Below are 19351 nucleotides of genomic sequence, written 5' to 3' on the forward strand. Positions count from 1 at the left end.
AAAATTCAGTTCACTTACTACTGCAATTTCTTTTTACAGATGTGCCTCCAGAATATTAAAAAAAAATTGCCAGAATTTGTTAAAGTGTTTAAAACCTTTTTAAAATTGAAGTATAGTTGATTTATAATATTGTGTTAGTTTCAGGTGTACAGCAAAGCGATTCAGTTATATATATGTATTTTCAGATTATTTTCCATTACTGGTTATTACAAGATATTGAATATAGTTCCATGTGTTATATAGTAAATCCTTGATGCTAAAGTGCTTAAAATCTTTACACTAATGTTTAGATAAAGTCACTTTTGCAAAAGCCTTCTTTTTTTCTTCATTTTAGTGGACAGTTACCTGACCTGGCTTTGTACCATGCATTTTTGTTCAACCTCATTTTTATGTTCATACGTGCATTTCTCTAACCAACACCATCTTGGTATGGCTTTATGATACTGCCACCTAAGACTTGGAAAGCTTCCATACTTTTTACAATTGCAGGCATAAATTTATCTCAAATGTCAGAGGAAGTGAAGCCAAAGGCTAAATTCCGTAGAAACAGAACTCTCTTGTCTGCAGTCCAGGCAATGATTTGGTCTCTCTGCTTGCCACAGGGCAATCTGTAGAAAAAGCAGAATTAAAGTGCCCTTTTAAACAGGGCTAGTTCATCTAAATCATTTTCCCAAAAGGCATTCTACAATCTGAGAAAGCTAGTACCTCATTAATCAAATGTTTAGTTGACGTTTACTATAGTAGGAATAGAGTGGGCTTATTTGAGTCTTGGCAGGATCTGCAACAGGTGTGTCTGTGCTGTAATTCTGATTCAATTGTGGCCATCTGATTTAGCGAGTGCCAACCCCTCAGGGCCCAAATGAACTGCTTCCCTTCTCCCTGGGAGGCACACATTTTTGTTGGGTTATGTGGGCAAATGCAAAATGGGCTAAAGGCTTTGATCCTCCCTACATTTCGAGGCTTTTACTAAGGGCTTTCCACTCCCCCGTCAAGTACCCCTCAGGACAACATATTTTCTCACCTTCTAAGCATCGCCTCACTCATCCCTCTACTGCTCCAGCCACCTCTTTTCTAGCTTCTCACAACTCTGAGGAAAATGTCTTGAGGCCAAATCACTGGACCTTAAGCCTGGAGAACATGGAGTCTCTACTGCTACCCAAGAGCATCATAGATACTAAAGACCTTACTTTATTTTGTGGGTTGGTTGGTTGGTTGGTTGATGTTGATTGGAGGAGAAAGGTGGAAAGAAGCCAGAGAGGGCAGTTGTCCTGGTGATCAGCTCTCTTGAGCGTAGCTCCCGTTAGGGACTGACTGCTCTGGACTTTACTCCCAAGATTAGGAAGGGAGTCCCAGGAGAACAATGAGGTAGGATCCCCATGACTTGATGCCACTGCCATGAGCATTTTTATGGTGGAGTGAGTGCCAAGGAACTGCCCTGACCTGACACTGCTTAATTTCCTGCAAATGTGTCTGACTTTATATGGTTGGAGTCAAAGTAGTGAGAGGGTTAAACTGTGCCTGGCGGTCTGTGTAACTTGTTTAAAATAATGGGCTAATTAAGGCTGAGAAAACTGAGAAAGTGATGAGGGGATATTCTGGAGATCAAAGAGGAAGAGCTGAACTTAGTTAAGGGTGGGATTGTTGTATTGCCAATGACAGTAATGAAATCCCTGTGTCCACCGTGGATTGAACATTTACACCTGGACTGCTGCTTTCTGATTGGGACGGGGACTCTAATAGCCTAACAGTCACACATGTTGTCACGTGTCTTTTGCCAAGAAGTCATTGTTTCTGTCTTCCTTCTCTGACTAGGTGTTAGACTGGATTGAAAACCACGGCGAGGCCTTTCTCAGCAAGCACACAGGGGTCGGAAAGTCTTTGCATCGAGCCCGGGCCCTGCAGAAGAGGCACGATGACTTTGAAGAGGTGGCTCAGGTGAGATGCTGTGTATGGTTGTATGCGTGTGTGGAGCGGTGAGGGAGACCAGGGCTGTGGCTTTGGTGTTTGGTGGGGCATATTGGGTGGATAGCCCATGGCTTCTGGGCTGCCTTCCCGCCTGATGCAAGGAGACCCTTGTCTGCTCTAGGATCACTAGGTGAGTGGTAAATTAGTGTTTTGTCAACTGTAATCAGTTGCAGTAGAATGAGTAAGGCAGGGAAGGGGCAGCTGGGAAAGGTATCACTAAGGGATGGAGAGGCGGATGCTGCCAGAGTAGTGAGGGTGACAAGGCTAGAGTTTGCCACATCACGGCTTTAGCCAGGGCTGGCTCTGATTCCATTACGTAGGCAACCCTCAGTGGGGGCGTCCTGCTGGGCATTGTCCAGAGCCCCAACCTCACCCGGGGAGGTGACCAGCCCCAGACAGATGTGAGCTGTGGGTGTGAAAGGAGAGGGCCTGCCAAGAGCCAAAGGAATCTGCTGGCGGACAGGAAGTAGTGGGAGCAGACCAGGGCTGTTCCCCATCCCTAGGGGAGCTGCAAGGGATGCTGGAGGGTGAGAGGCCTGACGGAACCAGAGAGACTGTGTCAGCAGCGACCTGAACCTGCGGAGGCAGATAGATGAGACCCAACCTATGGGATAAAGAAAACCTCATAGAAAACCTCTGTGCACTGTTGGTTGGAATGTAAAATGGTGCAGCCACTGTTAAAAACTGTATGGCAGGGCTTCCCTGGAGGCGCAGTGGTTGAGAGTCCGCCTGCCGATGCAGGGGACATGGGTTCATGCCCCGGTCCGGGAAGATCCCACATGCCATGGAGCACCTGGGCCTGTGAGCCATGGCCACTGAGCCTGCGTGTCCGGAGCCTGTGCTCCGCAACGGGAGAGGCCACAGCAGTGAGAGGCCCGCGTACCACAAAAACAAAAACAAAACAGTATGGCAGTTCCTCAAAATATTAAGCATAGAATTACCGTATGATTCAGCAATCCCACTTCTGAGTATATACCCAAAAGAATTAAGAGCAAGGATGCGAAAAGATATTTGTACACCCATGTTCAAGCAGCATTTTTCACAGTAACCTAAAGGTGGAAGCAACCTAAGTGTCCATCAACAGATGAATAGATAAACCAAATATGGTATATACATATAATGGAATATTATTTGGTCTTAAAAAGTAAGGAAGTATGACACATGCTACAGCGTGGATGAACCTTGAAGATACTATGCTATGTGAAATGTCAGTCACAAAAGGACAAATATCATATGAGTCCACTTACATGAAGTACCTAAAATAGTCAAATTTATGGAGATAGGAGGTAGAAGGTGGTTGCCAAGTGCTGATGGGGAGTTATTATTTAGTGGGTGCAGAGTTTCAGTTTTGCAAGGTAGAGATTTTTGGAGATGGATGGTGGTGATGGTTGCACAACAGGGTGACTAAGTGCCCCTGAACTTTTAAGTTTTCTGTTAACGTTTATTTTACCACAACCACCAGTACCACCACCACAAGAACAAAAACCAGCCTCATAGCCACACAGGGATCTTTTACAGCATGAGCTGGACTATGCCAACATGATACAGACACAGGCCCAATGTGCCTCTGGTGGACAAGATGTATTACAGACCCAAAATATCTGGGTGGCCAGGCATTCTGGTGCCTGTCCAGTCTGTTAGGGGGCAAAGGATGGAAGAGGGTCATCCAGACTCCCTGCCTGCTGAGAGTGGGCATTGTGGTACCTGGGACCATCTGTTGGAATAGAGCCATCCCATAGCTTTGGTGCCCCTGCCTTCTGGCTGTCCTGTGGTTCAGCCCTCCTCACTTGGGGAGGACATCCCCAGAGCCACCCACCGCCCTGATCCAGCCCACTCCTCCTTGCTCACTTACTGCTGTGGCCTCATAGGCAATGCCAGCTGTGGTCACAGGCCCATGAGGGGGCTGTCGTTTTTGTGTGTTGTTACAACCAAACAAGCCTCGTGGCCTCCCCAACCTCAACCTCATTTCTCCCAGTTGCTCCTCCACCTTCTCGCTGGTGCCTGATATGCCCTTCCCATGGGACAGTGCCTTTCAGTTAGTGCCAGAGACACATTGACTTAAATTCATACTAAAGAAAGAATGGACACATTTTTGAGAGCTTATGGGCCTATTAAGTATTTTATCTCCCACCAACCCTGAACGATAGACAGTATCAGCTTTGTTTTATAGAAGACGACACTAAGGATCAGAAAGTCCTTTAGTGCCTTTGTCATCTAGCTTGTCGGTGGTTCTGTGGAGATTTCAACCCAGGTGTGAGTCCAGACTCGTGTTCTCACCCTAACCCCATGCTGTCCCTCCTTACTGAGGTGGAGAAATTGGGTGTAAAATTCATTACCAGTGTCCTCATGGAAAGTACAGGGCAAAGAGCAAGAATGGGGTAGGGGAGGCTTCCCCTGTCACAGGCATTATTTTCCCTGGTCCTGCCAGTGAGTCATCTTTTGATATAATCCACTTGTCTCTGCCTCTGCTTCCTGATAAGACTGTGTCTTTATGAGAGAGAAGAGAGAGTGTACCTTCCAAAAGGCTCCTGCTTTTAGGAGGTTTGCGGAGGATGCAGACCACAAAGGGAACACCTCAGTGAAGGGCCATGAGATCACTGCATCATTCTCCTGTAAATAGGCCTCTAGAGATGGGTCTTGTAGTCTGGAAATGGATCCTGTCTTGTTCCCTCATCCCTATTCTGGGGAAGGGTGTGGGCAGTGGAGCTGCCTAGCATCCTGGAATTGGTAGTCCACATAGGAGAACCACCTCCAACCATGGCCAAGGCAGGTGAGTGGTCAGCAGCCACTTGCCTCAGCCCTGCTTTTTTCTGTGCAGTGTGACCATCACGCTCAGGTACTGAGAAAGGGGGCAACCGAGGCAGGAAAGGGCGCTCTTTTTCCTGCTTCTCTCCTCAATAGGTGAGGGCCACTGGGGGGAGAGAAGTGAATTTAGTCAGGAATTGGATAATTCTTGAGTTCGTCAGAGATCAGTGACACACAGTGAAAGAATTAGAAACCTGTTCCTGGTTGTTGTGGGCTGCTGCTTATGAGATACGGTCAGGAAGGGCATCACACATAGGGTGAAGGAGGAGCTGGGGGCCGCTGGTCAGCAGCACTGCACAGGGTCATGACTCCGTGAAGGAGCCTCTTTCACCTTTGTGATCGTATGATTCTTTGACCTGAGGCTGGTAGGACAAGGGAACTCTGAGCTCCCATCCTCTGCGTTCAGATTTTAAAAATTGTCTTGAGTCAAAGTAGGAAGAGAGCTGTTTCATCTGTCACCACTGGACATGTGCCCTTCTTAAGGGAAGAGCAGAGAAATGGCTACCCGTGGGGAGGGGTCCAGGGGCAGCATAAAGGCCCTGAACGAACACCTCTCCACTCTTGGGATAGTGGGGGCACCTTTGATTCTCACCATGGATTACTTTTTGGAGTAAAGACATTTAAGGCAGTCGTTAAAATAAATACAGGGCTTCCCTGGTGGCACAGTCGTCGAGAGTCCGCCTGCTGATGCAGGGGACACGGGTTCGTGCCCCGGTCTGGGAGGATCCCACATGCCGTGGAGCGGCTAGGCCCGTGAGCCATGGCTGCTGAGCCTGCGTGTCCGGAGCCTGTGCTCCGCAACGGGAGAGGCCACAACAGTGAGAGGCCCGTGTACCACAAAAAAAAAAAAAACAAAAAAAACAAATGATACCTGTGAAGAATGAATGTAGCAATTCATTATCTGTCATTAAACTTTAACTTAAATCTTGTGTTGATTAGCTCTTGAACACGTTTTAAATTCTTCAACTATCATTTGAAGGAAATGAATAAATATTTATGGTCCTCCCTTCATCCTGCAGATGGCACTCTTTGAATAGCCTACCTAGAAGCTGAGCTGCGTGAGGAAAGGAGCCTCAGTCATGACAGCCTGACAGGCAGGTGGTGAGGGGCCAGGGCCAGGAGATGCACCAAGGGGCTGTCTCTACAGGTCTTTCTAGTCTAAGCTGCTGAGATTGTCCATGCTCAAATAGAAGAGCTGGGGACCAGTGGGAACCCCTGCTGCTCCAGATAGATACTTGACTCGAGTTGCCTATAAACTCATCAAATGACTCAGGCCATAGCGTAAATCAGATTTTTAAAAAATACTTATTACTTATATATACATATATACATACATGTATATATATTATATATATATATATATATAGTGTGTGTGTGTGTTGCATGTTAGCTATCATTGGGAGTATGAACAGGCATAGGGATGGAATTGCTACCCGTAAGAGCATAGCTTTCAGGGGATAGATGCATCCATATCTGCCCAAGAGGTAGAGTGGGCAGTGGTACTGACATTTTGTCCTGAGATATTTGCTGTGACTCAGTAGGGGAGTACTCAAGTGCCTGTGGTTTAGAGAGCAGCTGTGCCTGCTGTTAGTGGTCTGCTTTATGACCTCATTATCTGAAATACCAGACTCTCTGTAAGCTAGTTTAGTCAAAAGAGCAAGCATTTACATTCAAATATATATTATTTAAAATCTCAAAGCACCAAGTCACATTTAAGCAGCTAAGCATCAGTGTAACATTTTTGAAAGAACAGACCATTCAAAGAAAGATTTAAAGAAATATAAAAACAGGGGCACAATTAAGTACTTCATTCAGTAATCTCTAGTTAGTTATTTCTCTAGCTGACCCTTGCTTTTTCTTCAAACTTGAATAGAATACATTTTAAAAAAAACCTCGTTCTGAGCCTTGGGGACAAAATAGGCAAAAATGGAAGGGAAACATTTTAGTGGACCCATCAGTGACCTTGCCCATTAAAGACATTCAAAGTGTAATCAGCTAACCTACCAGAGTACTAAGGGTGACTAGAATAGGGTAATCCATAGAGATGGAAAGCCTCTGCCCACAGAGTTGGACAGTTCATTAAGTTTCCATGTCCCATCAAGCCTCTGTGTTGGGCACCGTGGAAAATGAAAGAGATACACAGTTTCTGTCTTGAGGAACTCACAGTCTAATGAAAAACATGCAGCCAGAGTATTCTAAACCTCTAAGAAATCCCACAATAAGAGAGGAGACATAATCTTTACTCTTTTAAGGTTTTCAAGGAGTGCATCTAGTGAAACCAAGATAAACCCTTAGTTCATTTGGTGATCCAAAAAAAACACCTGCCTTGAGGTAGTATAGTGACCTTTAGAGTAAGTTCCATCTTTCTTTTCATGCCTGAGGTGGTGGCCAAGTATAGCAGCTGCAAATGCGAGCAGAAGGGAGAGGGGGGAAAGATTAAACAGGTACTTTTCCACACTCCAATTTCTTTTTTCACATTCTATTTTTTTAACATCTTTGTTGGAGTATAATTGCTTTACAATGGTGTGCTGGTTGCTGCTGTATAACAAAGTGAATCAGCTATACGTATACATACATCCCCATATCTCCTCCCTCTTGTGTCTTCTACCCTCCCCAGTTTCTTAGAGATGATGAAAGGTTCTTAGGCAGGATGAAAAAAGATAGAAAGAAAGCTAGGAAAATGCTGATAAATTAATGTCATGAAGTGGGCAAGTGGAAGAATGTGAAATGGCAGAGAAATGCAGGACAGTCTTACCCTTTGGATGTTGCCTGGCACTCTTCCCGTTGGGGTGGACTCAGGACGTTCCTTCCACAAAGCACTAGGGAGAAGTTACTGGCATGAGCTGATGGGAGGGGTCTTGTGACCACTGTCAGGAAGAAGAAAGATATTTTATATGGTGGTTAATTCCCAAACAAGGGTTTTGAAGGTCACATTGTACACACTTGATGTGGAAAATTGAGAAGGGGTCGGAGCCAATATCCAAGATATTATAGAAAGCCTGCCAAGAACTTCTTATCAAGGCAATGAATTGTCCCCCCACTTTTGTTGCTTCCTGTGTGGAACAAATGGCAAACATTCCTAATGACTTTAAAGTTCTGGGTAGCTTTCGAAAGCACAGGTGGTGTATTTATCTCTTGTCCCGTGTGATGGCAGTGACTGTGGGAAAGAAGGGAGGCTGAGAAACAAATGGCTACTTGTGTAGATGGTGTTTTAAAAGGTCTTCTGGACTATATCCTATGGAGCCAGGGTGATATACTTCTGGCAAGGGACAGAGTGCATCTTGTAAAGATTGGGAAGGATGTGCTTTGGCAGAAAACCTTGTTGATCTGTCTAGAAGGATTTAAGCGAATTTTGAAGTAGAAGGAGAAAATTACCCCAGTAAAGCCAAAAGCAGACATGTGAGGCCCACGGGTGACACAGAAAGAAACATCTTCTGAAGGAAATGCCCTTAGGTCAACTTAGGTTAAAGAAAAATACCAAGAATACAGATTGCAAACAATATTTATAGCCTTATCTATATATCAACAAAAGGCATGTGTAACAAGTAAGGTACTTAAACTTTAACACAAGAAGATAAATATAAATATTCCTGAGATTTTACGGTATTGAGCTCGTAAGTAAAAAATGGCAATTGAAGAAGATTGTCTGTTTAAAGGACTCGTTTAATAAGAGGGGTGAGGATATATAAGAAAGGTTCTCATCTATATGAGATCTACAAACCTGAGGGTAGTAAACAATATGGAGACATAATAGAGATTAAAGGAAAGCAAACAAAAAGCCATGATTGTGACTGGAGAGGACCATAATATCCTCCATCAAATGGAGGATATGGGAAATTCTGATATAATTTCAGTTCTGGATCAGGGAAAACTATGGTGGTTATGAGAGCCCTCAAATTTCCTGGCATCTCCTGTAAATTCTGTGACACCATAAATAAAACATCAATAAGTTGATGAGAGCAAAGTGTTCTACAATGTAGAGAGCGGATCATTGTAGAAAAGCTCAAAAGAGTATAGATTATGTCTAGACTCTCTCTCGAACCTTGACTTTTAGGTAAAAGGGTTTAGACATTGCTCTTAGAACAAAGGAGAATAGTAAAGACCTTTGAGTGATGATGCAAATTAAAATATAATCTCTAAACCAGAGAAATAAGGATTTCTCTATATACTGTTTAGATCACATATAGAATACTGTGTCTAATTCTAGAAAATATATTTTCAAGAGGATATTGACAAACTATGCTGTAATTGTTGGAAGGCTGCCAAGGTAGTGAAGTTGAAGTAACTGGATATATCCAATTCTGAGTAAAAATTTTTTTTATGGAAGGGGAGGTGGGTTTGATAGTTGAAAGGTTCCTATGGAAGAGATAGGGTAGAAGGTATAGTGAAGCTAATTTTATCTTAATTCACGTATCATTTCTAACGCATGGTTGCTTTTTTATGAGCTGTCCAAAACCAGAATGAAATATCTTGTGATGTAGTGTGCTTCTCATCATGGGAGGTTTTCCAGCAGAGGCAACCCTTTTTTCCCTAGGATATGTAAAAAGCTAAAAACAAACAAATAAATAAAAAGAAACCAAGACTACCTTTTCTGGACCCTGTTTCTCCTCCCCCTTGAAAGCCCAAGTTCTTGAGAGAACAGTTTATATTTGCATCTGCCCTTACTTCCTTACCTCCTAGATGCCCTTTGACCTCTGCCATTGGGCTTCTCTTCTCTCTGGCCAACAGAGGTTAATCTTACCAAAGTCTCCACCTGAATGTTTCTTTTTGTTTGTTAAATCCAAAGGATACTTTTCAGATACTAATTGGTCTTCCTGAAGCATTTGACCCTGTCAACCACTTCCTCCTTTTTAAATTCACTTGTCCTCCGCCTGCCACGACACCTGGCTCTCTTGGTTTCTTTATGTCTTTCTGACTGGTCCTTCTTAGACTCTTCTCCTTTTTCCCCAGGATTTGTTCCCCAGACCTTCTCTTCTCATTTTATGATTTTATACTCTTTCCCACCCTCAACTTCCCCCCTACTCTGATGGCTTCCAAATCTGTGTCTCATCTCTGATCTTACCCCTGTGCTTCCTGTTCAAAAACACACTTGGCTTTCTGGACACTTCCACTTTGACTTTTCAGAGGGTTCTCAAACCCAATGTGTCCAAAATGTATTTGATCATCTCCTGCCCCTTCCAGGTGTGCTCTTCCCCCTGTATTCCCCGTGCTGGTGAAGAGCACCAACCACCTGCTTGAGCCAGAAACTTGGGAGTCATTCTTAACTCTCACCCCTCATGAGCCCTTCACAAAGTCCTACTGATTCTATGTCTTTAATATGTCCCCTTCCCCCCATCTTCATTGCCACTGCCCTAGAGCAGAGTCTCATTATCTCTTGATTGGAGTATTGCAGTATCCTCCTGTTTTCCCTGATTCTAGTCATGGTCTCCTTAAATCCATGCCCAAATTGCTACCAGAGTGGTTTTCCTAAAATGCACATCTCATCATGCTACTCCATTTGTTATGGAACTCATAGGTGTTGTCCCATTGGGATAAAGGTCAAACTCTTGATATTATAAACCTTTAATGACCTGGCTGCTGACTTCTCTGGTTTTACCTTTTATCCCTCCTGTGCTCCCTCTACCCAACTCAATAGTCCTGTCTCCCAGAGTTTACCTGAACATGTCATGCTCTCAAGTCTCAGTGCTGTCTCCTCTTTAATCCTTCCCAGGTCTTTAACTTTGACTACCCCAACCAACTTCTGTGCATCTTTGAACACTCATCTCAAGTATCGCCTCTTCAGGAAGCCTTCAGTGGCCTCCATGGCTTGGATTGAATACCCCTTTTCTAAGGCATCCACTTTTTCTGGTCACATCCCTATCATGGTAGTTATCATGCAGTGTCATAATCAATTTTATGATGGCCTCACTCCCCAGCTATGACCTTCCTTAGAGCAGAAATTTTATTTTATTAGCCTTTTTATCCCAATGCCTAGCATGGTGAGCCTAACATGCAATTGGTGCTTGAAAAGTAAAGGAATGAATGGTATTCATTCCTTTGTTGGGTGGATATCAGGCCAGGTGATGTCTAAGGTCCTTTCCAACTCTAAGAATGATAAATGGAAGAGAGGTAGATTAGATGAATATTCATAACAACACAGGCCCCAGGAACATATAACCTGGGACCTAACCGAGAGCCATCTTCATAGAATTAGTAGGATTGCCCTCAGCTGGAGTTAGCATGGACAGCCCCAGTCCAGGATCTGGCACTTGGGAAGAAGCATCTTTGGAGCCAAATTTTGAGTGAGTTCTTTGGACTCTTCCATATTTTTTTTAACAAAACAAAAACAAAAACAAAAACAAAAACAAAAAAACCTAAAACATTATTTCAGATGAAATTATTTCCTGTGAATTGGTTTCATAGGAAACCAATGTTGACAACAGGGCATGGTAATCCTTACTCAGTTCATTTCCCCAGCCTCACTAAGTTTCCATGATTTAACGGCTGAGATAGTTATCATCACACTGTGCCTGACTGCTAGGGAGGCTTTAACCCTCTCCCTCTGTTAGTTGAAATGTGACGAAGTTCTTTTTCCCTTTCAAAAATTCTCCCGTGTTGGAAATGAATAAGATTTGTTCTTTTCAAGGGTATCTTAGAGGCAACAACAAAGGAAAAGGTAAATTAGACAAAAGAAGTATACCGACTTTATGTTAAGTATATTGATTTCAGTCCAAGACAACTCTAGTCATACTTTTTATTCAGTCCATCGTGTTCACTGATAGACATGTTTTCCTTCTCCCTGTTGAGGAGATCCTAATAACAACAGCAGTAATGATAATAACAGTAACACTTACTGAGGACTTTCTATGTGCCAGGCACTGTTCGCTTCATTCTCATAACATCCCATGAGTTAGGTACTGATATTCCCACTTACAGATAAGGAGTCGGAGGCAAAGAGGTGAAATAATAGCTCAAGTTGGCAAAGCTAGTAAGGGATGGAACTGGGATTCAAACCCAGTAGTCTGGCTCCAGAGCCCAGGCTCTCAACTCCTTTGCCACAGAGTCTCTTGATCCACAAAAGCTTTGGATGTCTCTGGGATTGGGCCTGGCAGTGTCCTCAGTTTCACTCCAGAACCAGTTCCTAATCCTCTTTCTATGTGTGGATCCAGGTAGCCCCTCAGACAACCATGTGTTAGCACTGTGGCCACAGGACTGCTGAGTGACAGTCTTTCCCTTCTTGTGCCTAATAATTCCCTTGGACTCCAGGGTCACCTTCATGACCCTCTATGACATCTTCTTCATCTAAAAGCTCTGTGTGACCTCAGGGCTCTGGGAATCCTATGACTGCCTCTCAGCTTTCTCTACCCATCCTCTGCCTTATCTGAAACATGTGTACCCACTATTGGTGACAGCTGGCTCTGTTCTCTGCTGGCGCTTGTCCTGTTTAACAATTAACTTGGCCAGTATCTAGCCTGAGTCTTCATTTCCATTTTCTAGCACAAAGTGGACTATACTTGGCCCAGCCCAGAATATTATTTTGTCTTTCTCTTTTTTTTTTGAAATTAATTTATTTATTTTTGGCTGCATTGGGTCTTGGTTGCTGCACATGGGCTTTCTCTAGTTGCGGTGAGCAGGGGCTACTCTTCGTTGCGGTGCGCGGGCTTCTCATTGCGGTGGCTTCTCTTGTTGCGGAGCACGGCCTCTAGGCGTGCGGGCTTCAGTAGTTGTGGCTCACGGGCTCTAGAGCGTGGGCTCAGTAGTTGTGGCACACGGGCTTAGTTGCTCCGCGGCATGTGGGATCTTCCCAGACCAGGGATCGAATATGTGTCCCCTGCATTGGCAGGCGGATTCTTAACCACTGCGCCACCAGGGAAGTCCTATTTTGTCTCTTTCTTTTTACCTTTTGCTAAGGTCAGGCCATCATTAATGAAACTTCCTTGTTTCCAGAACACATCTCCCTTGATAGCTTCACAAGCCTGTTTGAGACATCCCTCTCAGTTCCAATTTCCCTCTATTTGGACATATGATATAGTGAAGAAAAGTGTAGCATTTGCAGTCAATCTGTTCTTTCCTTTCGTTGGCCTTGGGCCCAGGGACAGTCAATTTCCCTGAGCCTCAGTGTCCTCTCTAAAATAGAGATGGTGACACCTCCCCCACAGAGTGATGTGAGGGTTAGAAATAACATGTAGAATGTGCCTAATAGAGAATTGGTTTAATGGGAGGTGCCTGGTGAATGGTGGCCTCAGTGGCAGTAGTGGTGACCATGGGAGTGGTGGTGATGGGATACCTCTAAGCCTCACTCCCTTCCAGGATAGGTTATCAAGTACCATGCTGTCATCTCTCAAGCCTCAGCATGGTGTGGTCTGCCTAACTATGTTGGAAAGAGTAGGCTTGTCCTTTGAGATGGGCCAGGTGCCAAGTGGAAAGATCAGCTACAGGAACTAAGCTTGGCCCTCGGGTTAAGCATGCGGAAGAGGGTTCCATCCAATTTGACCGGTCAGAACCAAGGAAAGGCAATAGAGTAATGGTGCATCCTGTCTTGGGGTGGTAGGTAGGGGATACCCACTACTGGGCATCCAAGAGCCAATGTATTCACAGATTCAAGGAAAAGGATCAGTGGTTTACATTGAGAAGACTCTTAACAGATAGCAGACTTCAGTTCCTGGGCTGCAAATCAGAGGCAGAGTTCCAGGTAAGGAAGGGATAGGGATAAAAGTCTAATTATCAAATGTGGGCACCAGGGCAGGGCTGGATTAGCTGCCAGTGGGACCTGATATGAAGGACTAATCTGTTGGTAGGACATGTGATTCCATTTCTGTCATGAGACTGAAGCTGAACCTGCCATAAGGCCTCAGAAAAGGGGAAGGAAGGGGCGAGAGTCTGGGCACTGAGTGAGAGCAGTCTCCCTTCCAAAGGATTCTCTGATTCAGTGGGCCTGCTCACAGGGGTCCCAAGAATGTGGCCACTAGTTTCACAAGGTGTCAACATATTTACCTTGCACAATGAGAATAACACACCGGTGGGAAGAATAAAGTTGCTGACTCTCAGAGAGCACTGACATGGTTTAGAAAGGAAACAAGGAAAACTGTTCCAGAGGAAAGCTTCCTCATCTGCTGGTACTGATTCTGAAAGCAAACCATGTATTACCATGTCTTCCAATAATTAATTTCAACACAGGTCAACCTGCCCAGATTAAGAGAAACCAAATTGACTTCCTTTCTCTTCCATCTTCCTTTCATTTCTGTGACACTGTGTCCGCAGGGTGGGCCCCTGGAAGCCAGCACTGTGTAGCTGAAAGTAAGAGGGAGCAAGTGATGGATTTGCATATGGGGGGAATGTATGCAAATTCCACAATGAAAATATTTCTCCTGGATAAAAACATTTTGAAAAGTATTTGCAAGGTTTTAAACCTGTGCTGTAAACATGTAAGAATAATAATAACTGCCATTTATTGAATACATATCTTTATAAGAAATAACTCATTTAATCCTTGAAACAACTCTGTGGAGAAGATTTTAATATTATCCTCAACTTCCAGATGAAAAATCAGGCCTAGAGAGTATCATTCAAGTGTAGGATGCAAGCTTTGAACCCAGTCTGACCCCAGAGCCCATGCTTCTAACTCACGTACCTTCAGAGTAATGGGGAAAACTGAGCTTATTCAACTCTCTTTTTGATTTTTTTTTTCCAAATGAAGTTTCTATTTTATTTTTATTTTTAAAAAATTTCTAATTACAAAACTACACATTTTCATTATATATGTGCAGATGAGCAAAAAAGGAACAAAAATAATCCACCCACTCAGTTGTCTGTCTTAACATTTGCTAATACTTTGGTGTTTATTCTTCCAGATATTTCTTTATTTATATGTATATGTATGTTGGTTGCCAACTTTTCTCACTTAATGATATATCCATGGTAATAGATATATATCTGCAGTGGTTTTTGTTTTTGTTTTGTTTTATTTTTTGCTGGTGAAATATTAAGACTTTTTACTCTTTCCCAGATTCTAGTAACTTATAATTATAGGCTGTTAAAAGCAGGTACAGTTACAAGTGGGTAAAGAGAAGCAAAATAAGCATTGAAAACAGAGGCTTAAAAGCCAAGCATTCAGAATCTTTTCCCAGGAGAAAGCTTCAGAGAATGGCAACTTACAAGTGCCCTCCCAAGCCTTTCCAGTGCCCCCATTGCAGGTGTATGTATATTAGAGGGATGTGAGGACCTTCTGAGCCCCTAAAACTGGCTGAGATGATGTTGGAGATGGTGATGGTGGAGGTGGTAGGTGGGTAGGGAGTACTTCAAAACAGTAGCATTTGTAGCCTCTCTCCTCCTCCCCATTCCTTCTTCCTTTCTCTCCTTCTTCTTTTCCTCCCCCTCTTTCCTTCATTTCTGTCCCATCTTCTCTTGGGAGATCCTTTCCTGAAATAGAGGCTCTAGTCAGGGTCCAGGATGCAGCACTTGGTTCTGGTCCAAGTGTGGTTTCATCTGGGCTGTGCTTTCTAGGACTCCTAAGAGCTCCGTGAGGCAAGTATGCCTTTGCTGTGGCATTGGGGGTGATGGGCAAATCAGGAGTGTCTGGGCTGAAGGGTAAGGGCTTTTGAGAACTTCTGGGTGGAGGTGCCATGGGGACAGGTGATGAATACCAGGAACCAACACCTAAGAGTCCTGAGTGAAAGGGCTTCAGGCTATATATTACACAAACCAAAAAATAAACATACACCACCAACAAGAACAGCCCACCAAGCAGACGTGCCCTTTTTCTCTGCCAATAAGCAACTGGAGGTATTTCATGAACCAGTTTTGTTTGGAATAAATTTTTAACAGGAGAAAAGCCCACTGCCAAGGTCTGACAGGAACAAAGCGTCACATCTGAGTTATTCCACCTGGAAAGGCAGCCAGGTTTGGGGCAGAGAGAGCTGAGGTCTTGTGGTCTTCTGTGGGACCAGGTGACATCCAAGCCTTATCAGGATAGGTGCCTTTATTTGTCTTGGGATACACAAGGCAAATGCCCAGCCAGCCCAAGGCACTGACTGCCCTTTGGGTTTCAGTAGAGACCCGTGTAGCTATCCTACTATATTCTAGGAGCTGATAGCGTTAGATATTGGCAACCTCAGCTGTAATTACGCATCTCCATGATGTTTCACCCTGTGGGCTATTTTGTATGTTACATCTGAGCCTCAACAATGCCAGGTATGGTTTGAAATAGCTCTGGTGGACTTTAGTCCATCACATGCCTAGAATTTGAAAATAACTTCGAGGGAAGGGGGCAGTGAATAAGGCTAAAAAAAGGGAGCTCCAAATCCATGTGATAGACATGTTTCAGTTTTCTTCTTCTTCAGGAGTCTTGGACTCTGCCTATAATTATAGACTCTTTAGTGTCTCGGGAATTCACAAGGTCAGTCTCATTTGCTTAAAAAAATATACCTAAGGAAGAGAGGGTTATTTGGATGCAAAACTTGGGTCTGACCCAACTGCTGTAGCTGTCACTCTGGTAAAAGTTTTACAAATTTATAAGGTTAGAAAGGTTGAGGTTTGAGGTTCACTCCAAGTAATTACATCCCATCATGGCTTCAGATGGTCAGATGATTTGGTACCAGATAACTTTGATAGATTCTCTCTATCAAAGAGAATAATTTTGATAATTTCCTAGATTCTCTCTTTCCTTACCCTATGCCTCATATGAAGGCCACTTCAGTAATTAAAGCCATAGTCTTACCATCAATAAAATGAGAGTTACAGAGTCTTCCTCCCTTTTTCCTTGTGGGAGGCAACAAGATCCAGTAAGAAGAAGGATACAGGGATTGGAACACCTGGGTAGGAGGCCCAGAGCCACTCCATCTGTATGTACAAGTCACCTAACCTCACCAAACTTCCTTTCTACATCTACAAAGTGGGAATAATGTTTATTCCATCATAGTTGAAGTAAGCATTAAATGAGATAATGTACTTAAAAGCACTATAAGTCTAGAGCACAGAGCAGATGTAAATTATCATTATTATTCCAGAGATATAGAGACAGTGGATGAGATCACGTCTGGAACATGCTTAGAAAAGAGGAGCTAAAGATACAGAAAAGATTGATGCTGTTGCCCCATACCGGGTGTTTCCCAAGAGAGAGAATGTGCTGACCAGTCTCGGAGTTTAACTGAACTCTTCAGAATTCTGACACTGTTTGAGAGCCAGATTCCCATGCATAGTAGGATTAGCCGGGAAACTTTCCACATTCTAAAGCTAAAGCTAGTGATTTAATGAGCCTTGTTCAGATGTTTATGTAAGTGTAGATCAGTGAGACTTTGGGGTCAGAGGTGGATTTTGGAAATGGAAATGGAAACAGCATGATGCTTTGTACGTAGAGTATTCTGACCACTTATCTTACATAAGACCTTCTGCCCAGAGAGAACAGGGAAGCCCTGCTCACAGCTCATACCCAGCCTTTCCAGAGAGCCCTGGGGGCCTACAGTGACTCTTCCAGCTACTTTCTTTGGGGTTCTGTGAAAGTATCCATGCCCTGCCAGACCCCGCCTCCTGGCCAGCTTGCTTCTGCTTACTATGTCTCCATTCACATAACCCCATTGCTTAATTTCCCCTTTGTCGTGTTGAGGGTGGGTTTGTGCTGAATAACTCATGATTCTTGCCGAGGTTTTCATGACTATGAGGATAATGGGTGTAATCTGTGGTCATGGAAGACACTTCTTGGCCTGTAAAAGGTAGGAACGTTCAAGCGCTCCAGATAACGAGGTGAATGATGGGATGTGAGCCTGAACCTCATGACCCTTCCCTGTCTCATGGTCCAACCTCCAGCTATTTGGATTCTGCCCGTTCTCTTGGGGCCCATTTGTGGGGAGTCTTTGATCTCCCAAAGCATCTCTGCTCCAAGGAAATGCTCCAGTGGTTGAGTCTCTTCACTCCATCACCTAAAGAAAGGAAACAGGAAGCAGATGTTGTTCCCACTTTGAAAATGGGGACCTTGAGGTCTCAGAGGGCCCTGGGTCTTGGCGGACAGTCTGTGGTAAACAGTCCTTGGTTGGATATATGGTGTCTCTTCCATCCTAGAGCAAATCTCTGAATCTGGCCCTGTTTGAGAAGGGTGTGCAGGTGGCCCCATTCTTTGTGTAGCTCTCCTTCCTCTGTCTCTTCTGCCCCCCTCACACCCCTCCCCACCACTGTTCTGTACCACATGACCACTGTCTGGGGCTTATCCCACCGTGAGGGCTAGAGCTGAGCTCTCTGACTCCTGCACTGGGCTTCTCTCAGCAGAGGTGGGCTGCTCTTCCTGAAGAGCCAAGAGCCACTTTTGCTTTACATCCCCAGCACACTTTCCATCACCAACCCCGACTTGAAGGAGGAAACCCCAGGACTGTGCCTCTCTTAGTTCCTCGCCAAGACCCCTCACATCTTCCCAACTTCCCAGTCTGGATCTTTGCCCAAGCCATTCCCTTGCCTGGCAGATTCCTCCTCTTTGCCTTCACATTTTAGACTTTTTAAAGTTGGCTGGACAATGTGCCTCCTTCTGAAACCTTCTCCAGGCCTGTCCATCTGGCCCGACCACTCATTACCCAGTGTGCCCTCAGCATCACATCACCACTTTGCACTACTGCTACACCTCATTTCCTCCTCGTCCTTGGAGAATGAACTGTTCTACAGAATTTAACTTCAGAAAAAAACCAAGACTTCACCCTAAGCACTTCATGCTGAAACATTTCAGATTTCATCCTTACTTTTGGTAAACTTTTTGAAATACAGTTTAACCTTTCTGTGCCTTATAGCCTTATATACAGACCATTCTGAACACAATTCACCTTTTTTTTTTTTTTTTGATGCCTCAGGATGCATGGCAATGTTCACTAATTTCAGTGAACATGAGTAGAGAGACCTCCAAGGCCATTGCAGAGGCCTAGGCTTTCCTTTTCCATTACAGAGGGTCCCTCCCAACACTGCAGCCCTTCTAGGACTGACTTGCTTTGAGGGAGGCCCGATCAGAGAATATAGCCCCTAGAGCAGTATGTGTCACTTCCTGTGGGCCCCGGAGCAGCCCTGTGGCTAAAAGCCATATTTCTCTTGGATGATGATGATGATCTTAATGGTATACCCGGGGAAGGTGAGATATAAGTGACCTAGACCTTCTAAAGCCACGGAAACCCCAGTCCCAGAGTGTACCAGCAAGATGGGAAGACAGAGGATGATTCTTCTACAAGTAGATCTCTCCTGTTATTCCTTTGATCTTTGCATCACTCCATCTTTATTTTGCTGATTTTTATTTAAAGGGCCCTAAGCATTTCAATCACATCAGCTTGTCGGTTTCATACAGATAAGTACCAAAGACTGGCCCCTGCCTGTCACTCTTTGCTGCTGTCAGCTCCACGCCGTGGGCATGGGGGCTTTGATATTTATATGACGGTGATAAAGAAGGCTTTCAACCAAACCCTATAGCCCCATTCCAGATGGAGGCTCTTGGGAGTGTTGTCTGAGAGTCTGCCTCACTTTTAAGTATTTTCAAATTTGACATGTCTCTTATTTTTGACTGCTGAGGGAGACAACTCAGGGTCCCGGGTAGTTGATGTTGCATTGTGCCCAGGGGAAATAATTTTCAGGATTTCATAGG

At 44.2% G+C, this 19351-nt stretch overlaps 1 protein-coding gene across 5 annotated transcripts in view; it reads left to right on the forward strand.

Annotated features, from left to right (window-relative positions):
* Positions 1-19351, forward strand: part of LOC309806836 (kalirin) — a 465266-nt gene that overhangs the window by 301556 nt on the left and 144359 nt on the right. For all 5 annotated transcript variants that reach the window (XM_082625795.1, XM_082625796.1, XM_082625797.1 and 2 more), the window contains exon 10: positions 1813-1935. In XM_082625795.1, coding sequence (XP_082481921.1) covers positions 1813-1935 — 123 coding nt within the window. The remainder of the gene's footprint in view (positions 1-1812; positions 1936-19351) is intronic.

Source organism: Mesoplodon mirus (genome assembly GCF_964341445.2).
Source record: "Mesoplodon mirus genome assembly, chromosome: 6".
In the NCBI taxonomy this organism is placed as follows: domain Eukaryota; kingdom Metazoa; phylum Chordata; class Mammalia; order Artiodactyla; family Ziphiidae; genus Mesoplodon; species Mesoplodon mirus.